The sequence below is a fragment of the Spea bombifrons genome, chromosome 4 (assembly GCF_027358695.1).
Source record: "Spea bombifrons isolate aSpeBom1 chromosome 4, aSpeBom1.2.pri, whole genome shotgun sequence".
Lineage (NCBI taxonomy): Eukaryota > Metazoa > Chordata > Amphibia > Anura > Pelobatidae > Spea > Spea bombifrons.
In genome coordinates this window covers 38,322,577-38,350,006 of record NC_071090.1, presented here as the reverse complement: position 1 = coordinate 38,350,006, position 27,430 = coordinate 38,322,577, and the positions used below count along the sequence as shown (strand labels likewise).

General features: G+C 39.4%; 1 protein-coding gene across 2 annotated transcripts; it reads left to right on the top strand.

The window, feature by feature from the left end:
- The first annotated feature begins 1,091 nt into the window (after positions 1-1,091).
- APAF1 (apoptotic peptidase activating factor 1) lies at positions 1,092-26,409 on the top strand. Of its 2 annotated transcripts, XM_053464811.1 has the most exons (27): positions 1,092-1,159; positions 2,161-2,332; positions 2,745-2,934; positions 3,559-3,756; positions 4,090-4,273; positions 4,733-4,845; positions 5,254-5,385; positions 6,353-6,591; positions 7,143-7,310; positions 7,466-7,597; positions 7,901-8,014; positions 8,767-8,951; positions 9,389-9,515; positions 9,879-10,004; positions 10,212-10,343; positions 10,801-10,926; positions 11,215-11,364; positions 12,951-13,079; positions 14,131-14,256; positions 17,838-17,957; positions 18,304-18,429; positions 20,517-20,642; positions 21,661-21,780; positions 22,075-22,200; positions 22,840-22,965; positions 24,310-24,444; positions 25,892-26,409. In XM_053464811.1, the coding sequence occupies exons 2-27, from the start codon at positions 2,195-2,197 to the stop codon at positions 26,036-26,038; spliced, it is 3,735 nt and encodes a 1,244-aa protein (XP_053320786.1). In that variant the 5' UTR covers positions 1,092-1,159; positions 2,161-2,194; the 3' UTR covers positions 26,039-26,409. The 2 variants fall into 2 exon arrangements, with proteins under 2 accessions (XP_053320786.1, XP_053320787.1); XM_053464812.1 differs by lacking the exons at positions 18,304-18,429; positions 20,517-20,642; positions 21,661-21,780; ... (2 more) ...; positions 24,310-24,444; positions 25,892-26,409 and having other exon boundaries at positions 14,184-14,256; positions 17,838-17,950.
- Positions 26,410-27,430: the final 1,021 nt, after the last annotated feature.

Here is a 27,430-nt window from a genome sequence, read left to right as displayed (position 1 = left end):
TTGAGGTCAGGGCTGTGTTGATCAGTCCATCTTGATAGTGAAGCACACTTGCATAAACTAATTGGCTTCTTGCTGTACTCAGTGTATATTACACATATATATATACGTGGAACGAGCAACTGACAAGATGCTCTAGAAATTATACTATTTCGTTATCTCATAATTCTACGTCCCAGAAGAAAACAGCAAAGCCTTGTGTTTATCCACCGGCTAAGGTCAGCTGGGGTGAGTGAGTGTCTGGATTGGGACATATCTACATGAGACCTCAACAAAGCGGTAAACAAAACCTGAGACACTTGTTGAAAGGGATACAATTTATTGACGGACGTATATAGCTCCACCATAGTCTGCAGCACTGTACAAAAGGTTATGCGGCTCTGCTCATAAAGATTATTTATTCATTTTTGTTTAAAGGAGACACAAACACATACAGGGTGGGATACTGATCGGATCATGGCATTCTATGTATTCACACTGTGTATATATATGTATATATTATACACACTCTGTGCCAAAAGGCTGGGATATCATTACAGTCCCATGCTAAGCATGATGTTTGTTTGTTTGTGTGTTGGGGGGGGCAGGATCATGCCCTAGTTGTTTGTATAGGATGCTGCTGGAACCCAGCCAGGACTTATGACCTCATGCTGGATGTGCAAGTAACTGTACTTCTCTTCCTCCTTCCCTCACACTTCCCGGGCGCTGCCCGTACCGCCACACGGGTTTAAGAAAGGTGAGTAGACCGGTGTCAGGATTAACCGTTTTATGATCACCAGTAATGATCACTGACATGACAAAACATTAACCCCTTCACCGCAGAAAGGAAGAGACCGAGTTGGCTGTCAGCGCCCAGGAAGTCGCTACCCTCTTATATACTTTACATCTGCCGTTACTAAGTCATTGTAACGATGTGCCATACAGGATCACAGCTTCCTGCTTGGCCTTAACTTAATGTCACCTGTATTGGTTGAAGTGACGTGTTAACCCGTTCAGATCCGAAGCGCTAGCTAGGCACTGAACAGCGCCTTACCAGACGTTTCCGGCTCTCTGGCGCTGCGAGAGTTACAGGAAAGACGACGTCACTACGCGCAGGGCGTGTCGGGACTTGTAGTCTGTGATGGCGTAGCCGTGCTGGGTATTTGTATGAGGAGGTGTGCAGGTAAGGAGGGCTGGTTTGGGTGAGGCTTCACTCACTGATCATAATGGGGTGTTTTGGGAGAGGATACAGCTGTCAGAATGTCTTTCATGTTGACATAGTTATCAGTTTTATGAGTACCAGAGTAGGGCAGTAGGTTGCACCTCAGCCCCTTTGGTACTGAGTGGGGTCTGCATAAAGCATTACAATATGTCTGTATCAAAAAGTATGGCTTTCCGTGTTTTAGGTTTGTCAGCAGGATTTCACTAAATATTGGAAATAGGCAATAAAAATGACTAAAGCATGAGACATAATGAACATGGCCCGGCTAAAGAGCCCACATATCCATGTCAAAGCAAGCTTCCTTTCTTTTTACACTAAATGAACAGCGCCTTATATACATTTAAATCAGCGATAATATTAAATATGCAAACACCTGGAAACATACTTTTAGTTACCCCTTTAGGTTCCAGCAATGGCATGAGCGTTGATGCCTATATGAGAGGTGACAAGCAAGCCCACTTGGTTCCATTAGCGGCAAAGCTCTACAGGACCACCCGTACTCGTGTAGAGTTAGTTTTGGCAATAAGTCATTTTAAGTGATCCTTCATTAAAAAGAAAAAAATCTTCAACTTTAGTTAACAATTTTAGGGATAACTTCGCTTAAAACTTATAGATCAACAGTTAACTGTTTATCTCAGGTGGTGATTTGGAATGATTTACTGTCAGTGATGTTTCCCAGGAATCATTTGAGCTTAGGAATGGAGTCATGTGTAACTTCAGCACCTCTACAAGATTCCAAAATGTCCATCACTTCTGTGTCTTCCATCAATGCCAAACATATGATGCCCGGTATTCCCAATACTGCTTCAGAAGAAAGGGGCATTAGGTCACATCAAAGCAAAACTACAAAAAGTACATGTCCGTCGAGGAGAATGTCATCGTCTTCTATGTTAACTGGTCAGTGGTTTGTATACTGGGCGTTCGAAGAGTAGTAACAGAGTAGAAATGTTTTTTCCCCCCAGGTTGTCTTACGGTGCATGGAAAAGAAATCTCAAAATGGATGAAAAGCCTCGGAGTTTGCTGCTCCAAAATAGGGCAGCGCTGGTAAAAGACATACGAACACCATACATCATGGACCACATGATAAACGATGGTGTCCTAACTGTGCAAGAGGAGGCCAAAGTAAAGGCACAGGTAAGTATTGGTTACATCATAAAGTCGCTGTGATAACTACAGTGGATTGATTTCTAAAGGATATTGGGGGGAAATCTGCAGGAACATTCTGCTGGTTACTATGCAAACTTCTCCGCATTTAGCACTTTACCACTGAATTGCTTTTTTATTATTATGAAACAGCCCAATTGTTGTTTGATTTAAACTCATGCTCATCGACAGACGCATTGGATGGGCTCATACAGGAAGATTATGTTCAGAGCGACATATCAAACAGGAGGGGTAAAAATGGTATTATTCAAGTGAATAATTCCTATTTATCATTTTGTCCATGTTCATTCACTTGCTTAAGCCATGCGGGCCATCTATCCCTACGGAGCAGGTTATGCACAAGTACTGTAGCCTCACATATATTTTTCTTCTCTTTTGATAGGCCACTGCAGTGGATCGTGCAAATCATCTTATTAATCTAATCCTTAACAAAGACAATCGTGCCTACGTTTCATTTTTCAATGCCCTACTTCATGAAGGATACAGAGACCTTGCCGCCCGTCTGAAAGATGCCACCAGCATTGAGTGTTCTGACGATGGGAAGAAATCTTCTAATGGCATCACTTCATATGGTGAGATGCCCTAAAATACCTATGTTTTTGTAAAAAGTTATGGGCCAGAAATCAAAGCAGTATTTGCTTTTGAACCATCTTGGGGTAACCAAAAGGAAGGCACAACTAAACTGAATTGAAAGGTTCATAATTGGTAGGAATTCCACACATATTTTTGGCTCTGTAACAACATAACATCTGTTAAATTGCTCCTATTTCACACTATTAGCAACATCTCGGACAGTATAGGAACCCCAGCAAAATAAGCCAGTCCACACAGATTGGTATAGAATCCATTTAAATTGACACCGGAGTGGTAAGATAGGAGGTAGTTGAGAGAAGAATATGGTGCAGATGAATGGAATAGGCACCCAGGCTTGATGGGAAATGGCATTTTGCAGAGAAGTGATGAAGGAGGGACCAAATTTTTTTTTTGTAAAACCGAACTAAAGCTAAAAATGATGCTGACGTGGTAGGGAAAATATTACAGCATATAGATAACTGTCACAATAAGGTGGAAGAAAGTAACACAATGGTCAAGCAATGAAGGAAAGACTATGCAGCTTCCTTGCATGTATTTCTGAATTGGAAGAGCATCACTGCAGATATTGTTTATGTTACGCATTGTTGTGATTATCGTTGTAGTTAAAACCAAGCTTTGTGAAGGTGGCGTGCCTCAGAGACCTCTTGTGTTTGTCTCTCGTCCGGAACTGGTTAATGACATCCAGCGAAGTTTGTACAACGTGAAGAATGAACCTGGCTGGGTGACTGTCTTTGGGATGGCCGGCTGTGGAAAGTCTGTGTTGGCAGCGGAAGCACTCAGGGATCATTCGATCTTGAAAGGTAACAGTGGCCCAGATAACATGGAATAGAACTGTTTTATCTTCTTTAATCTTCTTCTGCCTTGTGCTTATTACAGTGTGCACTTTGCTGAGCGCTATCTTTAATCGATGTACAGCTGGACAATTGATGTTTTTGAGTAATGTGTCCATTTTTCGCCTTAAAATCAACACATATTATTTTATGTGATCTTAAACCTTTCTGCTACTGTAGTTTAGCCTAACCCATCTAACTTTTGGCTCCTTTTACTTGTGTCATGGAGAGGAGGAGTTCTTGGTGCTAGGTTTCTGTCATGTATATAAATGTGCATATGGTTGTGACAGTTTTCTTTCCTAGACTGTTTTCCTGGAGGTGTTCACTGGATCGCTATTGGTAAACAAGACAAAGCAGGACTTCTGATGAAGCTTCAGAATCTATGCACACGTCTGGATCAGGATTTGAAGTATTTGCAGAGACCCCCACTAAACATCGAGGAGGCCAGAGACAGGCTTCGGGTGCTAGTTATGCAAATGTATCCCAGGTAGCCTCATAGCCTACATTGCTTTGCTTTTTAGATGCATTCTTCATATCAGACTTTCTTTCCTAGCTATTGGAAACAACTACTGTCCTGCAATAAAATACTGATGATAATACATCACCTTAAAGAGAGGAGTACAGGAATACCTAGTAGGTTAAAACATAACCATGTTCCTATACTCCTCTCTTTAAGAGTAAGACTGATAGACTACTTTGTTTTTTTCTCTTACTGACGATAATAAACTATAGATCAGGGGCGTCCAACCTGTGGCCCTCCAACTGCTGCAGGACTACATCTCCCATCCTCCTCAGCCAGCCCCTTAGCTGAAAGAGCATTGGGCATCATCAGGTTTACTTTTGTCAGTGGGATATATGATAAAAGCCAGAAACCATATTAGCAGGAATGATTCTTAACGGTAACATAGACTGCATCACAACTGTGGAGTGTGTGCTTTTATTCTAGGTGCCTTTTAATCCTCGATGATATTTGGGATTCCTGGGTACTCAAAGCATTTGATATTCAGTGCCGAATTCTCATCACAAGCAGAGACCGCAGTGTGACTGAGGCCGTTTCTGGTAATTCTTAAACCTTATGGGGTGATACATTTTAAAAAAAGTGCTATACTTTTTAGAATTTTCTTCTTTTATTTAGGAGTCAGTAGTACATTGAACAATCTATGAATGAGTTTAAAATGTGCGAATTAGAGCATTTACTAGAACTGTATAGATATATTTTCAGACTATGGGCTTTAACAGTTTTATATATTAGGCAAATGCTTATATTGAGTGTATTTTTCTGTATCTATTCCATTTTATGTTATTCCATTAAACTCTGATTATAAAACTGTAAATTATGAATAGAGCTATCCTGGATTAAAATATCTAACTGGCTTTCCAGTTAAATGTACATAGACCGTTATCAAGGTTTCCAGTGACGTACTCAAATGTATTATAATGACTGTATAACTGTCTTTTTTCATTAAGGAAACAAATACTTTGTACCAGTGAGCAGTGAACTGGAGAACACCAAAGGGCTGGAAATTCTGTCTCTGTTTGTAGATGCTCCTGTGGACATGCTCCCACAAGAAGCCCATAGTATTATTAAGGAGTCCAAAGGTAACAAATGAAACAATGAAGAGTTTTGCAAGACTGGTTATATGTTTGGCCAGTCTTTAGGTGGGTTAGAAGTAATGTGGATTCACATTCACATACAGCCTTTGTTACTTGCGTGTAAAAGCTGTAGTCTTCTGCTTCGTTAGATGGTCTTGATATTTTCTTAGGGTGACTCATTAATTGGTAGGAATGTTTTTACACCAATTAGGTGATTGTGTGGCCTGTATAACACAGACAGACCTGTGGACCATCAGATTACTTTTCAGGGACATTGCCATTGGGCATCCAGTTGGACGACAATATGGAGTTCTACCTGCGATATTCATGAGTGCTACTGAGTATCATGCAACATCATTAAAGAGGTGCATTGCACCTCGTTTAAATAAAATGCACTTGTAAGGTGATTACTTTCACCAAGCAGCTGTGTAAACTAACCATAGCTATTTTGTAATTGCCATCCAAATAATATCAGATATACATAAAATGATTTTTTGAAATGGATTTATAAAAGATGATGCACATTTGTTTACTCTTTACAATTTGCTGTTCATTGTCAGTGAATTGTTTTTTATTTAATAGGCATTACTGCCTAAGTAATGGTAGAGATGTGTAAAACATGCAAATGCTTAAATTGTGAATTTCAGTACTAGATTTGGCAGTAATTTTCTGGGGAAATGGGCAATCCATTAGACTATATCCACTAGTCTTCAGGTCGCTGTCATTACCAGCGTTTTTACCAGTGATTACATTGCATGTGTAAAAAAAAAAAAAAAAAAAAAAAAAAAAAAAAAAAAAAGGATTATTAGAAAATTTCACCTTCCATTTTCACTTGTATTTTTGTTCGGTTTCTTGCTAATCTGGTACTGATACAGTTCGGGCAAATTCACACCAAAATAACGACATTAATCTTCTTGTGATTAAGATGGTGCAGTGCCATGTCTTTGATATTGTTTCATTTCTATTTTCACAGGGTCACCTCTTGTAGTATCGTTGATAGGAGCACTTTTGAGAGAATTTCCTAACCGCTGGGCCTTCTACCTCAAACAACTCCAGCGAAAGCAATTTAAAAGAATCAGGAAATCCTCCTCGTATGATTACGAGGCTCTTGATGAGGCAATGTCCATAAGTGTGGACATGCTGAAAGAAAACCTCAAAGACTACTACAAAGACTTCTCCATTATAGGAAAGGATGTGAAAGTGCCCACTCAGGTAAAGCAGACAATCAACTCTGACTACAGAGCTCAGCTCTCTGACTGATGCTAGATAGATATAGACCTTAAACACATGTTCTCGGTGCAAGTTCTTATAGTATGGTTTGTTTGTTTTTTTGACAAAACGGTGATTGCACTTTTTAGTGTGTTAAGAAAATAAACCGTATGGGATCTGTCATTTTTATTCTTAACGCTGATTATTTAATCACATAAAAACATATGACAATTCATTGTTCTTGGCAAAAATTATTAATGAAGCAATATTTTGCATGGCTAAAGATTTTTTTTTCTGGGAAAAGTTTGAGTATTCATCACTAATGACTGCATTTATTTATGAAAGTTAAGTTCAGCCGAATAGGTGGGACAGCACCTTTCAAACCACAAAAATATAAGGAGAGAGACATTTTTAATAGAGACGTTCCATACGTGATTTTTACAGATCTTGACTTGGCAGACAATTGCAGGAAATGCACTCCATCAATAAATTGTTCTCTATTCTGTCCTACATGTCTGTACATATCTACTAGACAGAGCTCTTCTTATTTTCAGGTGCTGTGTATACTGTGGGACATGGAGAGAGAAGATGTAGAAGATATACTACAGGAGTTTGTCAACAAGTCCTTATTATACTGTGATCGTAATGGAAAATCCTTCTTATACTATTTACACGACCTTCAGTTGGATTTCCTTACAGAAAGAAACAGAGACCAGCTTCCTGTAGGAACCCATTGCTTATACTATTTATCGTGCTTATTTTCAGTACAGCCTTTTGTACTGCCTTATGCTGCACTTGCGCGTTACCAGTGAAGCTATCTTCTGCTATTATCCGTAATGGTATATGATTATTGTTCTCCTCCTCCATTTATTTCCAGGAACTGCATTTGAAACTTGTTGGCCAGTATAAGAAACATTATCCAAATATTATGCCCTCTTTGGATCAAGAGGATTGTGCCTATTGGTACCACTACCTGGCCTTTCACATGGCACAGGCTAACATGCGTCAGGTAGGTACATAACTACATACTTTTGTTGATTACCCTCCTATTTCTTTTGCGAAGACTTTCCAAGACATTTTGGCATGGTCATTTCCTCTTTTATTTTATTGTTTTTGTTTTTTTAAAACATGATAAATTTGTTTTTGGAGACATTGATAAAGGACTTGCCCTCTATGTACTCTCATAGCACTTGTTAATATACTTAAGGTGATAATAACTACAATAATGTGATGCCATTTCATGTCACACCTGCTTAAACTAAATTAACAGATGTATACGACAAAAGTAAATAAACTTGCTTTTCTTTTCCAGGATCTCGCTTCGCTCTTATTTTCTCTGAATTGGTTGAAAGCCAAAACGACATTATTTGGCCCAGCTCATCTCATTCATGAGCTTGTCAATTACAGGGACATTTTAGACACGCAGGTATGTGCTATGCATGTGAAACCACACCTGGTGCCGGATCATTGCTAATGGTACAAAATGTGATGCACAATATGTTCTGGAAGCGTAGGTGTATTGGTGAAATATGGAAAGCTTAGATCTTCATGTACAAAGAATATATGTGGGTGGTGATTAGGTGATAAACTGCTAGGGATAGACTTCTAAATGGCTGTGCAGTAGTTCACGTTTTAGCAGCATGTATAAACCATATATTTAAAATCAACATTTTTACGTTAATTGTTGTGGAGAAAAATGCATCTTTGATGACTTAATGTAGCCCCTTAAAGCCCTAAATTTAGAAATAAAAACTATGGGTAAAGATAATGACTATAATTTATTAAAATACATTAGTACTGCATATTGTATCCAGTGAAGTGAATATATATATTTTATCAGGAGTTGTTGGATGTTGTATAGATCAGATTGCAAGCTCATATTTGATATATTTACAGAAAGTAAAGAAAAAAGTTTTAGCTGTATTGGCCCCAGACAGGATGGGTTTTCAGTCAAAGGCGGTACCCTTTATTGAGCTTACATAGAACATATGTAGATTGATTCACAAGCTACCAGGACCTCAGAGTTCTTTCCTTGTTTAAAAGAAGATATTATACGCAGCAGAAATGATCTTCATTCGAATAATAATTGGTTTTATTTTAAATGCACACATGATCGCTGTATAAGAAATTTCTGTTTACATCTGCATTTCACAATTCTCTCAAATTTACCATCAACAGGACAGCAAAGCGCGTGAACATTTCCATGAATTTCTGTCTGCAAATGGCCACCTCCTAGGAAAAAATCCAACTGTAAATGTTGTCCAGTTGGGTTTGTGTCAGCCGCAGGATTCTGAAGTCTTCCGACAGTCACTCCAGCAAGCCAAAGAGGATCTCAGATATGGAGCTTTCTATGTCAACTGGGTGTAAGAGTTCTTGGTCTTCCTCCTTTAATGTAAAACAGAATGCTACAGATTTCTTGGAGAAATTTAATGACCTACATTTAGATTTTTTGATACCATTGGGCAGAGGGGGAACCCACATATTAAAATCAGTGGTGGATTGTACCTCTTTCTGTACTGCAAAACCCATCTAAAATGGACCTATTCCTTCCTAGGTTTGGATGTGACATTACCCTGCCATTACTCACTTATGCCAGCACTCACAACTAACTTGTGTGGGGGCTTGGAAGCTTACTAAGTGTGTGGGGCTCCTACTTCTTCTGTTCCTGTACTCTTTTTATTCTTTTTATTTTATCCCTTTCTGGGGAGTTGTGAGATTGAGCGAATGAGTATGGGCAGTTTAATGCATAGGCACATTTAACAGCCATGCCTGCGTATTTATGTTTTATTTTTCTCTTTAGAAACAAAGCAAGCATGAACAATCTTCCTACTTTGACAGTCCGTCCACATACAGAAGCTGTTTATCATGCATGCTTTTCCCCTGATGGACAGAGAATAGCCTGTTGTGGAGCTGACAAAACATTACAGGTAACTTTACAAACAAATCCAAATTCTGTAGGATTGTAGAACGTAAATGCACTACAAAATATGCATATCAAGTAGACTTTCATATACTAATTAATTACTATTAATGACTGCCCCTTGTTATGACTCCTTTGTAATAGTATGATATAAACATGTTCCCTATGCATAAAATAGAATAATAATTCTGAAAATACAATGCTGCTCAAATTTACTAATATTTCTGTCTCCTAGATGACTCCACTTAGGAGACACAAATAGTTATATAGATAAAATATTGATAAAAGTATGATCAAAATGTCTTGTGATCTAGCTGGCATGGTGGCAGGATAGCTAATCCAAGTATATTATTGTTCCCGATCACACCAGGTTTTTAAAAAAGAGACAGGGGAGAAACTTCTTCAAGTTAAAGCCCATGATGATGAAGTACTGTGCTGTGCATTCTCTGCTAATGATATGTTTATTGCCACCTGCTCAGCAGACAAGAAAGTAAAGGTGAGCTCTGCGTCTTATCCTACGTAGATTATCGATGCCGTAACAGTAATTCTGTTCGTATGGATGCTTGGTGTGACTATGGATTCCTGTGCACTGCATCTGGCGGTTAATGTTGCCTGTTAATGTGGGAATTATGAGGCATGTTGGTAGAATTGTGGAAGCTGTTTCCAGGAACTCGCTGTTCATGTTATGTCATTGCTGATATAGATATGGAACTCGCGGACAGGTCAACTCATACAGCAATATGAGGAACATACAGAACGGGTCAGCTGTTGCCAGTTCACAAACGGGATGTCACCGTGTCTCCTGGCCACCTGTTCTCATGATGGTTTAGTCAAGGTATTCATACCCTTGTCTCTGTTGCCTCTGCTCGCAACCACAAATCTCGAGTCTCTAGCTTAGTTGTTAAGCACAGTTCATTCTTTTTTGCCTCAGGACATGGATGTGTATGTGTCATAGGTCTATTGTGGTACCTTGTTAACTATGTAATGTACATATATGTAAACATACAAGTCAAGGCAATCTCATTTTTGTATCTTAGGCAAGGATGTTGGATGTGATGTTTTTATCACTAAATACTGTCAGCAATGTAACCTGAAACGACTTGTTCTAATCGAGTGTTTTGAAACTAATGGATAAGGGTTTTTTAAATTGCCCTTTTTCATAATTTATTAATATTATTATAGTATATAGTCATCTACCTGGGCCGAAAAAGGCTCAAAGTCCATGATAGGAAGTAGAAGCTTAGATGTTTTATCTGCCAATCTAACCTTAATGTGTCTATTTTGAAATGCAGCTTTGGGATTTTAATAAGATATATTGCCAGAACACACTCTTTGGTCATTCGGGTTACGTCAACCATTGCAGATTTTCCCCTGATGATCAGTTTTTGGCCAGTTGCTCAATGGATGGCACCTTAAAGGTAAATGGGCGATATTTTATTGTGTTCCTCAAATACATCACCTCATTTCTGTATGTAAACTATGCTTGAGCTTTAAAAATACAGCAGATAACTGCTTTGCCGACATTTGACTGCTCTTTGGAATCGTCTGTGTTTATAATTACATTCATCCCTCTTCCACTTGCGTGGGTATTTGCTGGTTTTTAATGATGTTTGTTGATACTGCCAAAAAAAATCTCTTGTGAAACTTCAGAAAACACCTTTTTACTTTTTACTCATAATTTTAACTTTTTATGAATACCTCCCCAGATTTGGGATGTAACCTCTGCTAACGAGCACCAGACCATCGATGTTAAAACATATCACCATACTAATGATGAATCGCAGTTGCTGCTCCAATGTTGCTGTTGGTCGAATGATTGCAGGAAAGTTTTGGTGACTGTTCGAAATTTTTTGTATGTAAGTATTGATTTTCTTTTTGTTTTTAAATACAATATTCAGAGGCAAATGTACAGCTGCGGCTTAGAATACATCTGCTGTGACAAAGGTTCCTGTTCGGCTTTTACATTAGCTATTATATGAAAAGAATTGAGATTACAATGGTTAACACGGCAGAAATCACAGCAGGCTCCTTTTAGAGCCGATTCCAATAATAACTCAGCCAGATTCTTCTATCTTCAGAATGAACGGTAATGACTCCACAAACCACTTTATATGTTAAACAATTGAGCCGTCAGGGGAAATGGCAGACCTTTTTTAAAGTCGCCTTTGTGCCTGGCGTTAAGGAGATCTAATACAGGAGTGTAATTGATTTAAGCGAGCACTCAAACAATAAACACAAAATATGTATTTATTAAGACTTACCCTACCTACCAATGACATAAAAAGGTTTGTGTTTTGTCTATGGTTGTTTCCTAACTACAGTACTCCTGAGAGGGCCTGTGTTGAGTGCAGCGTTATTTACTTTACGCTAGTCATTCATTTGACGTCTTCTTACTTACCGTTCAGTGTAACCGCTAACAGATAAACTGTATAATTGCAATATTACAACTGTCCAGGCGCTGCTGGTTCAGCTCAGATCGGACAGTGTGAGCTAATCCTTCTTCTCTTGGTCATCGTAAACGTCCTTACAGGGACACTCTAACCATCATATGCACCTTAATCATGGCAGAATAATGAGCTGTGGGCCCTGCAGCAATTAAACGGGAAGGCTCCATTCTCTGGATTTCATGCCTTTAGCAAGCTCTTTTCCCCATTTTCTTTGTCTTTTCTCTGCCTCTTGCGTTTTTTTTTTTTTCTCCTTCAGTTCTATTTTTCCCTTTCTTTGGCAATTCCCTTTTGTCCTATCTCTTTTTTGCACCTCACTTGCTGATATATTTTCCTCACTTTGTTCTACCTTCTTTCCTTTTTTCTCCTATCTTGTCTGCTCCAACCCACACATACATATACACACATGTATACAAATACTGTGTGTGCATAATATAGTGTGTGTGTGTATGTATATATATGTGTAGATATATGTATATATATATATGTATGTATATTTTTTTATATATATATATATATATATATATATTATCATTCACCCTCACTGGGTGGCGAGAAGTGATTATGATTATGCCCACAGCCACACTTCACCTGCAGCAGCCTTTGCAATGGTGAAAACAATTGGACAGTTTGGGTTGTTGCTGGTGGAGTTTAAGGACAGAGGAGGGCTGAAATGAACAATGACACGAGTGAGGAGGAATAAAGGAAGCGGGGCAGGTATAAAGTGGGGAGAAATGAGAGGGGAGTTGAGGAGAAATCAGCGATGGAATTCTAAATAGACAATTTAGGTTGCTCATTACGCAGCAATCACGAATTTTGTCATTTCAAAGAACAGCTCAGTTATCCTCCAAATTGTGTTTGATTGTACATAGATCAACTATTCACATACAACAAATAAGAGTTAATGATTTTTATCCAGCCATGTATTATGTCATTACGTTATTATGTTCTTGCAGTTCACAGTGTAACCATGCTCCATTGTTGTTTATCTGTCTTAGATATTTAATGTGGACACAAGTGACCTTCTGTCTAAAGTGGAAACATATCATCAAAACATAATCCTGTACTGTGACTTTTCTAAAACAGAGCCATATGTAGCAATAGCTTTATCACACTATGTCATCCAGGTAAGACCTTCTTGCTTTGCAATCCAAATTATCTCACCCAGTATATGTGTTTGGTCAAAAGAAAACCTAAATTGTGTGCTTTAGCTTTGTATGGAGACTGTTTCATGGCAGTGCTGGAAATGTACAACCATTCCCAGAATTAGGAATAAGATTATTTTTAATAGAAGCATGGGTCTCCTGAAGGATATAATATATGCTGATCTATCCCTTGGGTTATAGACAGAAGGAAATGTTCATGTGTGTTTTCGTGCAATATGAAGCACTATGGAAGGTCCTATAACATGAATAACCAAAAGCGAACAGTGTTACTGTAGTAACATCAAAAAACAACCACCAGATGGTAGTCAAAGGCAAGGAAATAAATCACCCTTTTACAAACTAGCACTTTACCTGTACAGTCCCTATTATAAACTGAAATAAATGGGAAGGCTGCTATCGATTGTCCCTAGTGTTATCTGCTGGCACAGTGCCAAAATATCAATTGGGCCTATGTGGAGATATTTGTATTCTTTAATTCCAGGAATGAGAATAGCAACAATTTAACCCTTTGGGAACCCAAAGTTTGAGCATTGTGTTGGTTTGCAAAGCATTGCTCACCACTCTGGGGCACAGAAGGTTTGGTGAAATCCATTCCTAGATGTGGGGTGAATCCTTCCATGCTTGCAGTAGGCAAATGACTTTAAAGTTCCGTCAGCTCTATGTGAAACAACGGCACAGAGCCGTGTAAACTAGTGTTGTGAGACTCTAGGGAATATTAGCTTGGAGGGATGCCAGCCGTTTGAAAGCAAGTGGCAGCAGGTTGTACTCCAGCAGAAAGATTTGTTCCAGCGAGTGGACGGTATCTGATCCTCTAAAAGGAGTAAGGGAGAGGGAACTAGCAAGAACGGGGGCTGGAATTAGGAGAACCAAGGGGAAAATGTACTATACATTAGCTCCGGCTATTTTATAATTAATGTCAGGCTTTCCGGTGCATCATTGGAGTTCTGTGGGTTCTGCAGCTACTGGGAAAAAACATGTGTGTGAGTAGTGATTCCTGATTGTTTCTTCTTAGATATGGGATATAGACTCCAATACAAAACTAGCTGACTTCAATGCTCATTTCAGCTGGGTGCATTGTGTGGCCTTTTCTCCAGAAGGATCCTCATTCCTGACATCATCCGATGACCAGATTGTGAAGGTACAGTATAACATACAAGCTTTCCTTTTTTTTGCATACTGTTTGGTTTATTCTCCAAGTAATGACAAGTGGGTAATGCGTAATCATTTTAAATACCGTATTTGCTCGATTATAAGACGAGGTTTTTTTCAGAGCAAATGCTCTGAAAAATACCCCTCGTCTTATAATCGAGGTCGTCTACTAATCAGACCTCAAAATGTCCGGTGGGGCCATGCTACTTACCGGGCTTTGGTCGCGAGCAGCAGGAGAACAAGAAGCTAGCAGCGTGTCACAAAACTCTGCCTCCCCCCTCCTTCCTCTGGGGGCGGGGCCAGAGAAGTTGCACGCACAGCGGGCCCCTGCAGAAGTCTTGAGTGAGAGATCAGCAGTTCAGGTAAGGGGGTGGGGGGCTGGGGGGTTTGAGTGTGTGTGTGTATATGTGATTAATGGAATGAATGAGTATTTAAATGTTTGTGAATGAGTGTGTGTTAGTATGGATGTGTAAGGGTGGTGGTGGTAGCATGGCATAGGGAGGCTGTACTCACACTCCTATCATCCTAGGTTCCAGCATGTACTGGCTGCCTTGGCTTGATAGGGGTGTGATTGCTGTTAGCAGTTATATATATATCTCCAGAAATGCCTTTTAACCCCCTATATGCCACTCTGCCCCATGATATGCCTTTTAACCCCCTATATGCCACTCTGGCATATAGGGGATTAAAAGGCATATCATGGGGCAGAGTGGCAAATAGGGGGTATAAGGCATTTCTGGGGGCAGAGTGGCAACCCTGGGGGCAGATGTGCATAACTGGGGGGGGCAGGTTGGCAAATAAAAGGAAATAAAAAAATATATATTTTTCTCAATCATAGCTTTTATTAAATATGAAAATATTGTTTACATGAATTAATATTTACTAGTAAAACTTTTTTTCCTATAGGGTCGTCTTATATTCAGGCTTTTTGTTTTTTTCCTAAATTAATATTTAGATTTTGGGGGGTCGTCTTATAATCAGGGTCGTCTTATAATCGAGCAAATACGGTATTTCTGATATTATATAAAAAAACAGGAAGTCAAACAAAAAAAAGCAAAAGCAAAAAAAAAAAAAAAAAGTTTAGTGAACAGAAGAAAATGAACCGACCGCAAACGAAAAAGTAGGAAGAAGGAGGGGGTGAAAGAGAAGTGCATGTTATAGGTATCAGGGGAATAACAATACTACTCGTTAGTAAATGCCCCGTTAGCATTACTAAACACTTTTAAAGAGCAGAGGCAACAGAAGGAGCCGGGAGGTGGGGGTGCTGGCCCACAATGCCTGCAGATATTTAGTACTGGATGTGCCGGAGTGCCTGAGTAAGCAAAGAGAGAGATGTTCATTAACAGGGTATCTCCCCATCATTTTCTTTAACCACTACACTGCCTGCCAGCAGCTTGTTCTCCGCTTTTCAAAGGGGTTTAATGCCGGCAGTATGTTGGGTCTCGATGCACCGTAGTCAGATTCCAAATTGTCGCTCAGAATACCTGACATACTAAATATTCCTCTCTGCAAAAGCACCGCTATAGGTGGTCTACAACTCCCATCACTCGGCATGTGGAAAGGTATTCGGCATTCAACGTAATGCTCCAGTGTGTGCAAACCCACCTAGCTGTAAAAAGTAGGCTGTAAGTCATAAAGGGCAGGATGGAAATCTGCAATTAGGCATTTTTTTGCTGACGTCGGAGCTCTTTAGGCTATGCGACCATAGTTCTCCAAACACAGCAACAAATACAAGGATTTTTGTTGTCAAATCCCTTTTAGGAGTACAACGGAGGTAAAATACGTTTACATTTAAATTCCTATAGAAACCAGCAGTATTATATACCTTAAATATACAGTACAATGATAATCTTTTGCTTTGGCACATATTTTAAGGGGGGGGGTCCCTGTACGCAGAAGGGCAGAGAGCTCAATGCAACTTGGAAGGAAGAAACATTTATACATACAAAAATCCTCTTTACACTTAATGAAGGGAGCCATCGCAGTTATCCCTTGACAGTGGGGTTTGCAAACTTCTTTGAAATGAGTTACAACGTTTGTAATTGGGTGTACCGTATTTGCTCGATTATAAGACGAGGTTTTTTTCAGAGCAAATGCTCTGAAAAATACCCCTCGTCTTATAATCGGGGTCGTCTTCTAATCAGACCTCAAATAGAGGTCTGATTAGGAGACTAAGATCCAGATCCCCCGCACCGCTGCAGGGGACCTGGATCCTCCTGTCGTCGCCCCCCCACACACACACACACTTACCGGTGCTCCCGGAGGTGAAGTTGGCAGCGGGGGTTTGTATGCGTCCGTCGCAAATACCTTCCCCGACTGTCAGAGATCAGAGTTCCAGAGTTCCTGATCTCTGACAGCCGGGGAAGGTATTTGCGACGGACGCATACAAACCCCCGCTGCCAACTCCACCTCCTTCCGGCTGCCGCGGAATGAGACGTCAACCCGCTGCCCCGGCAATACAGCAGGAAATTGGAAGCACCGGTAAGTAAGTGTGTGTGTGTGTGTGTGTGTGTGTGTGTGTGTGTGTAGGGCATTTCTGGAATGCCTTACACCCCTATATGCCACTCTGGCACTTAAGGGGTTAAAAGGCATATTATGGGGCAGAGTGGCATATAGGGAGGTATAAGGCATTTCAGGAGGCAGAGTGGCGTTAAGGGGGCATTTAATAGAGCACTCTGCCTCCTGAAATGCCTTATACCTCCCTATATGCCACTCTGCCCCATAATATGCCTTTTAACCCCCTAAATGCCAGAGTGGCATATAGGGGTATAAGGCATTTCTGGAGGCAGAGTGCTCTATATAATGCCTTTTAACTCCCTTAATGCCACTCTGCCTCCTGGAATGCCTTATACCTCCCTATATGCCACTCTGCCCCATAATATGCATTTTAACCCCCTAAATGCCAGAATGGGATATAGGGGTATAAGGCATTTCTGGAGGCAGAGTGGCACATAGGGGGTCAAAAGGCATATCATGGGCCACAGTGCCATATTGGTGTGGCAAGCCTGGGGGCAGATGTGCGTAACTGGGGGACAGGTTGGAAAATACAAGAAATAAAAACAAAAAAAAAATATTTTTCTCAATCATAGCTTTTATTAAAAAAAAATAGTTTACATGAATTAACATTTACTGGTAAAACTTTTTTCCTTTAGGGTCGTCTTATATTCAGGCTTTTTCTTTTTTTCCTAAGTTAATATTCAGATTTTGGGGGGTCGTCTTATAATCAGGGTCGTCTTATAATCGAGCAAATACGGTAAGTGCTGCAGCAATTATGATTAATCCAAGTGATTACTGCATTAAAAAAAACTATGCAAAACAATAAAGATATGTTTATTACACCAGGGCTGACTTTTTACAGGAGTTTACAGGCCCTCTCAGACCTAAAAGTACACAAGCTTCGTTTTTCTTGCCTTGTGAGAATTGCGCAATTCTGCAGTACTATGTAGTTTCGCTTTCGAGTAAGGCTTCTTTATCATTTTCTTGATTTGTGAGCATGTTGCCTAACTATATTACGAGCATTCCCTTTCAATAGTGTCACTGTGTTTCTTTGCTTTATCTTATCGTAAACAGCTCTGGGAAACAAATAAAGTATGCAAGCCGTCCAGTACAATCTTGCAGCAAGAATACGATGTGGCATTCACTGGCCAGGATGTCCTGGTACTTGCCCCTGACAAAGAGCAGAGATTACTTGTGAGTAGCTCTCTGGCAAACTGAATGTAGAAGGGCAATAAGCTGCCCGTGTTTCCTTTTACATTGATTATAGATGACTCTTGTATGCTTGTCTAATTATCCTTGTGTATGTGCACTGTGAACCAATTTCTATACGTTTCTCTACATGCGTTTTGTTGACTAGATGACATCTCTCTGTTTTTTTTTTAATCATATGCACGTAGGACAACCCTTTGGCTGCCTCTGTTCTGTCAAAAATGATAACATTTGAATAATGTTCCTGTTTAAGCATTGCCATGAATTATCATGCACTTGTTTTTGGTAATGTCTGTTATTCAGTAATATCTTCATTGTATTGTTTTCTCAGCTAATAAATGGGAAGAATGGAGACGTTGTGTTTGAGAGCAGTGCCCCGGAGGTGTGTGTGACGTGCTGCTGCCTCAGTAGTGACCAGCAGTTGGCAGCCTTTGGAGAGGAAAATGGAGCCGTGAAGGTACATGTGCTAACTATAATACAGGAGAACATCTATATTACACTAATGGAGCCGTGAAGGTACATACATGTGCTAACTATAATACAGCAGAAGATCTGTATCACACTAACAGAGCCGTGAAGGTACATACATGTGTTTATGCCCCGTTAATGGAACTATAGTGCTCCATTCCTTTTATTAATTTTGTAGCCCGCCTCTGCACCCTTTCTAGTGCTATATCCTTCTTTAGAAAAGGTGCCCAAAATTGCACAGCATATTCAAGGTGCGGCCTTACCATTGATTTTATACCTTTATAAAGATTATATCTTTATCCCGCGACTTGATGCCCCTTTTTATACACAACAATATCTTACTGGCCTTAGCAACTGCTGACTGACACTGCACATTGTTGCCTAGTTTGTTGTCTATCATATGACAGATAAGACCCCCTATAACATCTAATTTGATTAAAGAGGGCTTGGGCATCCAGCAGTACTAGGAATTATGTTTGTAATGCTGGATTTAGTTGCAAAAAAAGTGTAATTTAGCTGGTGTAGTTGAACCTTTTAAAGGTCGGGGGGACACAATTCAAATTTGCCAAAATTCAAATTTACCTTATGCCTGCAGAAACAACTGTCCCTCTTAATAAAAAGTTGGCAGAATGCATAGCTTTCATCTTGCTGCAGATTACCTAGTATTTTATATCTAATGAATACAGCCCAACGGTTAGAGGACTCCTAAAACTCCTTTAGGATCATGATCCGTAGTACCTAGTTTAGAGAACATCTGTTCTTTTGTCCGCAAGGCCGTGTAAACGTGGGCAGTGCTCCATGTTTTTATATTATTTTTAAATTGCCAATTCTCCAGCCTGTATCTACAAATATTGAGCGTAGAATCTTGATATGTGAACCTAATTAACTGACAGCTAGTAAATCACAGTAGCTCTCTTCTAACAGTAAGAGAAAGGACTTCTTTACGACACTCCTTTAAACCCATGCCAAGAGAAAGGGTTTGTTTGCTGCTGAGCTGTTATACATTCTAAGATCATCCCGGTTAAAAGACTTAGAAGACCTCCGCTGGATTAATCCCTTTCAAACAAGCAGGTGTCAAAGTGTCACAGGGCTTCATTTTATTTCTGAACATCTGGTAAAATTTGAATAATGTCAGTGGAATGGAAACTCGAGACAGGACAATAGCCACCCGCCTTGCGAATAAGTGTTCCTTTCTTGCAATGGATTTTAATTCCATTTAAAGCTCTGGTTTTATGATCCAGCAGGGGACCATTTGCCCTGCCGTAATCTTTCATTTTCAATAACAAATTTGCTCATTCTGCTCGAATAAAAGAATGTGTATTTAAAGGATAATTTTACCGGAGCAGGTAGCTAAGCTATTTCTAGGAAACAGAAAAACACGGTTGAAGACTATGACATGTTACATAGTGATTGAAAATGGATTTTTGAAGGTCTGTTTGTATAATCTTTGCTTTTCTAATAGTTTTAATAGTCTTAGTAACTGCTCCATCCCTGCCTGCGTTGCCAGAAATATGTAGCCATAAATGATTTCAATTTAGCAGTGAATGTCTACTTATGTTTGTAAGTCCAGAAAGGGAAAATAACGTGATTTTAAAAACAATCTAGAAAAGCAATGGGCATAGAGTGTCCACCAGGACTCCAGGAGTTGCTGGACTACAACTCCCATTATGCTTATCCTGCTAGATATGTTTCCACAGCAGAAAATGGTAGCTGTAGCCCAGCAAGAGTTAGAGGTAATCCAGTAGCCACCTTATTCTGATCCCGCTGATTTAAAACTTCTTTGCTAAATGTCATAATAATCATGTATGCAAACAGGACTATCTTGTTACATTTACATACACGAGTCTGCTAAGGTCCATGATCCGTCAGCTTTTATACACGTAGCTATATAACGTTAAAGGTGCCTTTTATTCTGTGGTTTCTCTTGCTCGGTTATGTATCCCTACATGCCCTATGAACAAATACAGCCTGTAACGTTTCTCTTCAACTAGCAGTTGTCCCGTATATGGGGAACTCTATACATACTGCACTAAAGCCATTGAGTGGATTGTCTTTCTTATGTCTTCCTTGCCGTAGGTTTTGGAACTGTCCGGTGGCAAAGTCCTTCACCACCTTGAGGGTCATAGTCTTACCGTACAGCACTGCCAGTTCACAGCAGACGGAAGACACCTCGTTTCTTGCTCAGATGATTCTACTATCAGGGTGACTGTTTAATTTCCTCTCTCTTTAATGGATTTGTGACATTGCAAAGCAAGAGTTTTTTATTTGTATGTCTACTTCTGGAGAACGACACTTTAAAATGACTTGCCTAGCGTACCTTTTATTAGGGAGTTTTTGTTACCATGGCCTTTGAAATTCAGTTGCATCAAATTGCTTCTGTTAAGAACTGACTAAACAGCTTGACCCAGTGTGAACATTCTGTCAGATTCTTTTTTTTTTTTGTAATTTGTTATTGTTTTTGTTGAAAACAAAATAAATGAAGGGAAGAAAATGAAGGACCACACAAAAAAGGGGGGGGCCCGTGACAGTGAACACATAAGAAAAAACAGCACACATCAAAGCCCTGACACAGCAGGACAACACAAATTACACAAAAATCAAAAAACCCATACAATGACAGCATGGTGAAACATAAATACGAAGCATTCCCATGGCATTCCCATATTACTAACGACATTAAGCTAAAAGGACCGTGTCGAGAGATCCGCCACATAACGGGACCAATAGAACCATGTTCCCCCATGTCTTGCCTCTTGACCCGTAGCTTTGGCCACCGGCTCCTCAAGAACCCGTCCATTCTACACCCTCGCGACCCATTCCCTAAAGGAAGGCGGCGAGGGCTTACCCCAATGCAGGGGGATTAGGACCCTAGCCTCACTTAATAAATGCCTGACCACCAATTCTGTCAGATTCTAGACCTTAACTACTCTGGCCTCTGGTTTGAGTGTCTCGTTTGGTTGCCATGGTGATAAGACCACTTTTTAAAACGTCCTACAAGGATTTTCTGGAAAATACAAGGGTGCTCACTGAGCTTTGTTTTTTGGCATATGAAATGGCTTTCATAAAGTCAATAACTTTGATTACAGTTACCAACCAGCTATCTCTTGAGGCATTGAAGAAAGCCCTCTATGGAAAACAGTTTCCGTGCGACTTTCATGGCATTGCTTACGTCATCCTCTCCTGCAGTTTCCGTTAATAAAATTACTTTATTGTGATGCAGGTCTGGGACCTGGTGTCGGGACACAGCGCTCTTTTAGAAGGACACAAAGAAGCTGTGAAGTGTTTTAGAATTCTGAAGGATTCCAAGCTGTTTTCCTGGTCTTTTGATGGGACAGTGAAGGTAAACAAGACCTTTTTAGAGACTTTCAGAATTGTCTGAGTTACCTGATATTTAATTGTCCATTGGTAATAAGTCTCAATTTTCATGTTTGTTTTTTATTTATTTATTTTGCTGTGTGAAATAGTAAAAACAAAATGTAAAAAAATCCTGAAAGTGGAGAGATAACAGTGACAGAAGCGTCTGCGTTTATAAATCTTCACGATATTTGAATAGCAAGTTGGTACATACAGTGATGGATGTACTTGGATTTTTTATGTAACTAAAATACTAAAAAAAAACACGTTACTGTTTCAGATATGGGATCTGGCTACTGGGCACAAGGAGCAAGATTTTCATTGCCACACCGGGACAATTCTCTCTTGTGATATTTCTCCAGACAATACCAAGTTTTCATCTACATCTGTCAACAGCGATGCAAAGGTACAACATGTAGAACTTGTTTAGGGATTTATCACACACCGGGCGAAAAATAAAGTCTATGTTTCAGAATGCTTAACATACCGTATTTATCGGCGTATAACACGCACTTTTATAACTAAAATAAGAAGAGGAAACCCTACCTGCGTGTTATACGCCAATAAATCCTACAGCTGCATGATTTGCAGCCGCGTCTCCCTCACTTCCGGTCCGGACAGGGGTGCGTGTTATACCCCGGTGCGTGGTATGCGCCGATAAATACGGTATATCTAGTGAGCAGACAGAATGCTAGCCAACACAAGGACCATGGTTTTGAAAACCTATTCAGTTCATTTGGTACCCGTGCTTACAGAGCTCTAGACTTTATTACTGTATTACAATTGCAAGTGATAATAAACCTGTCTCATATATATTTAATGAAATAAATACAGAAATGTCTGCGCTCCAGAGGAAGTTAAGACTGGCAGTAGAATTGATACCTTTTGATAAAAGTACATTAGTAGAAACCGAACAACAATAGTTTAAAGTTAAGGATAATAAAGATGGCTATATTGAAGTAAATCTCAATCTAACGCTAACCTTATAGGTATTCTTTAGCCAGTATATGCACACAAAGAACCGTAATCATACATGTCTCTTTAGATATGGAGTTTTACCGAATCATCTCCTCTCCATGTACTGAACGGACACAAAACCTGTGTAAGATGCTGCAGTTTCTCACCGGATAACAAATATTTAGCCACTGGGGATGATCATGGTGAAATTATGGTATGATTTCTTCTTAAACTCATATACGTGGGTAATACGTGTTAAGAAACAGGAAATTACAAAATAAGTGTTGTCATTTACCTGCTCCATATACAGCACTGGCTCTGGTATAGCAGATATGCGCTATAAAAGGTCATTGTTTCTGCAGGCACAGTGCATTGTCAACTTCATTGAACAACGGGGAGCTCACTTTAATAGCTGCTATCTGTCCATGTGTCCGCATATGAATACTATGTATGAGGACAAAATGCTTCACATGCATTCTCAATATGTAAAAATTAATAAACGGTCACTCAACTCCCCCACATCTCCCTCTGTATATAAGTAAATACATGAACCCAGGTCCCATAAGATGATCGCATCATTTTCCTCTTGCTTATGTTTATGTTGTGGGTCTTGTAACCTAAACAACATGCAGTTCAAAAACAGGGGAGACCCCACCTGCACCCATTAGAAATAACATACCCCCTATTCATCATCAGATACCCTTTGTTTGGGCAGCACAGAAGATGTAGCATCTCATAATTCTTTGAGAGCTTAAAGATCTCTTCTTCAGATCCTCTCCTTCAACCTTCAGAAGAGACCTATTTTATGGTACCTGAGCTTACGTGGTTCTACATGTTCATTGGTCGAATAAAAGATATTATCCTTAGCAAAAGACTTACATTTTTACAACCAACTTTCCATTAAATCAAATTTGCAGGGAATAATTAAAGGTCCCCATAAACATGTCCTAATTACATTAGATACATTACATGTTTGAGTGTCTGATTGTATGTGTAATCTGTTGACACATCTTACAAAAACTCCAAAAATATGTACGATTTCCATATATTAAATATTCCCAGTCAATTGGGAGACAATGCCATAAACCGGCAATCTCCAATCACCTGGCAAACTGTTTCCTATATAATGTGTAAGTAATGTGAATATATATTCCTATATGACTGTGCTTGTGAGGGTAGGCTGACGTTATGCCACAATAAGTTGTGAAAAATAAAGCAATTTTAGTATATTCTGTAAATTGTAGGTAACTGTAATACATTTTAGTAATCACCAACAGATCGATAGTAAACCATTTAGTGATCATGCCAATGTTATTGAGCTCTTTTATTAAAATGTATCTTTGCAGTGTGTGTATAGACTGTAAGTTAGAGAGGGGCTAGTGAACTGGTATTGTCTGTGAACAACACACGTCTCATGAATGATGTAGAAGACCAAAAGTATATTGGTGGAAAATATTATTAAGCACAACAAACTGCATTGGTGGAAACAAGTAATAACAAGTATGTCCTTAATGAACTGCTTTCTATGGTAACGTACTCACGTTGGTCTTTTTGGCAGATTTGGAGCGTACAAAGTGGGGAGCTCCTCCGACAGTGTTGTGAAATCTCCATGCAAAATGATGACGGATGGGTGACTGATATTCACTTCTCTCCTGATTGTAAACTGATTGTGTCCACTGGAGCATACGTCAAAGTAAGTAATCTCTGGGTTTCATTTGAATGGTTGTACACCCTGCTCAGGGGCATCATGGATGGCCAACAGAATTCTGTATATATTGTATGAAAGCTCTATAAGGACTGCCCAAAAAGGAAATTTACTTATTCTCCAGAAACTTATTCTCCCAGCAGTCATTCGCCCTTACATCCCTCTTCTCCCCTTCCCAAGTAAACAAAAAATTCTGGTAACTTTGTGTTTGTTCTGTTGGGCAATTTACGTAATTTTGGAGTCACTGCTGCTCTAGTACACAGAAGTGTGATTATGGAACGTGCAAAATTGCTTCAGTGGTTAGTGGTACAGGGAAGCAGAGATTTAAGGTGAATAGAACTGTTTTTGGCCATTTATAGATAAGCCATGCAAATGACACCGGTTAGATCCACAGCTTTCCGTATTAGAATGGTAGCTGTCACACATGTCAACAAATGTAGACTTCACCACCCAAAACGTGAAACCCTAGAAGCACATGGCAAACTTCTTGCCTGTCTATTTAAAGCTTGATCTGCCAAATAACAATATAACTACATTTCACATATCCATTCCACCTCCCTAAACTTACTACAGATGAACTGCCTCTATTAAACTAAATGACTAGATGAGTAAAGCTTTGACGACTTACAAATAGTTTTTTTTTTAATCTCTGTAACAATTTTGGCTTGTGACCAGCGTGTCATGTATTATTATATCAGCATTTAAACATAGACATCTAAATATATACATAGTAAACATGAGGCTTTAATACTCTTGGTGAGACATACTTTTCATAGACACTATGGATGAAACCCAGCAATTTTAATTAAAAGGACACTCTAGCCAACACATGCACATTAATGTATATGATAGCTGTGTGTTCCCTTATATTTTCATGTGGCCTATTTGCAAATGCATGGGGATTTCCCCAGCTACATGCCCTGCAGTACATTCATTCAGGCGAATGCATCTCTCTGCATATAACGCACTCGATTCCAGTCAGCTCCAGCAGTGGCTCTGCTGGACGCTACATGCAGGGGTCTGTTTGAGACCCCAGTGCGCATGTGTATAGTCTTCCCATTGATTTAAATGGGAGCTTGTTCTTGCCACGGATTGGCTGCATATTCTGCGTCAGGTAAGTACATAATTTTAATTTTATGACTTGGGAGTCATTTAATATGTATTATGCGGTAGGATAGGGTCATTAGACTGTTCCTTTAAAAGGTATTTGAGTTAGGACTCACTTAGTGGTGCCTTGATGTGATAGGTGAGCTTATGTGCTTTGGCCAAAATCCAGTACTGGGGCCTTGCGTTTATTCAAAGCAGTTGAGCAATTACATTATCAAGGCAGTAGCAGACAAACAACAAATAGCAAAAGTTTTTCTTCTTTTAGATGTTTGGCTTATGTCATGTATATAATGTATGTATATATGGCTAATGCCATTTTCTTTTGCAGTGGTGGGATGTAGACACCGGAGCCTGCAAACAGACGTTCTACACAAATGGCACAAATCTCAAGTCAATACATTTGTGTTCTACTTTTAGAACTTTTGTAACCATCGACAATCTTGGAATTCTGTATGTGCTTCAGCTGGTAGAGTGACAATGACGCGCAGTGTGCATTAAATATGTCATGCCATTAGGTTCTTTCATAATCTACTGTGTATGACAGGAAGCAAACTGTGTGTAAACCTACAGGGATCTTGCTCAGATCTTGTTTCGAGCAGCTCTTAAATACGGCATGCTGGGTTTTTTAATTGCTACTTCGTGGTAGGTGGAGCAGAGTATGATTGAACGTCTCTCCTAATCAAAAATCCAAATACAGCATCTTAAATAGCAGTGCAATAAAAGGGAACACAATGTATGCATGTAACATAAATAGCAGCCATTTTTATACCTGGTGCTGTCCTTATGTACCAATACTTGCATGTGTCATACAGACGCGTGTTTTGTATATGGTAAAAAAAAAAATATATATAGTTCAACAAGCTGGTTTCCAGATAATAACACTTCATCTGGGCAACTGCAATATTGAAATCAGATTTGTGGGAGCAGCCATATTTCTTTTTTAGGGAAGCATGCCTGCTATCATCGCTGATTACAAAAAAGCCAAATATTCTTTGCAAAACTTTGGAACTTGTATGGTAAGGTATTAATGTAATACAAGCGAGTCTAACATATCACTTTGTAATTGTGTTTCCCACAAAAGGGTTTATCCACTAAAGGAAGGGTAAAGCCATGTAATATAGAATTCAATGGGTGAGGAGACTTGAACAGGTTTTGCTAATTTGATGCGGACATTTGATGAATGAATGAGTTTAAGGCTGTGGAAGACAATTTTACAGCAGGAAAAAAATGTTTAGTTAATGAATAATATCCACAGAATATTCCCTGGCATGCCACCTCTGATCCCAAACATATTTAATTTCTAGTCAACCCCAAAAATTCACAGTGCTGACATTACCCAGTAGTTTAATCTTCACCTACTGCTGAATCCTGATACCGTATGGTATGTTAAAGCTGGGTTCTTAAATATCTCAAAGTGTTGGTAGAATTTAAGTGTGGGATAAAGCATTACACACACACACACACACACACACACACACACACACACACACACACACACACACACACACACACACACACACACACACACACACACACACACACACACACACACACACACACACACACACACACATATATATATACACTATTGTTCAAAACTGTGGGGTCACCTAGAAATGTCCTTGTTTTTGAAAGAAATCCACAATCTTTCCATTAAAATATCATTAAATGGATCAGAAATAGAGTGCAGGCATTGTTTCTATTATAAATGACTTTTTTAGCTGAAAACAGAAGATTTTGAATGAAATATTTTCTTAGGCATACAGAGGCCCTTTATCAGCAACCATCCCTCCTGTGTTCCAGTGGTAGGTTGTTTTCTCTAGTCCAAGTTTAAGTTTGAAATGATAATTGATCAGTAGAAAACCTT

Excerpts from the sequence above, each read along its gene's own strand:
- APAF1 (XM_053464811.1), top strand. The coding sequence starts at position 2,195 with ATGGATGAAAAGCCTCGGAGTTTGCTGCTCCAAAATAGGGCAGCGCTG. Across the intron at positions 2,333-2,744 it reads AGGCCAAAGTAAAGGCACAG|GCCACTGCAGTGGATCGTGC; the intron begins GTAAGTATTGGT and ends CTCTTTTGATAG. Across the intron at positions 7,598-7,900 it reads CACAGGCTAACATGCGTCAG|GATCTCGCTTCGCTCTTATT; the intron begins GTAGGTACATAA and ends TTTCTTTTCCAG.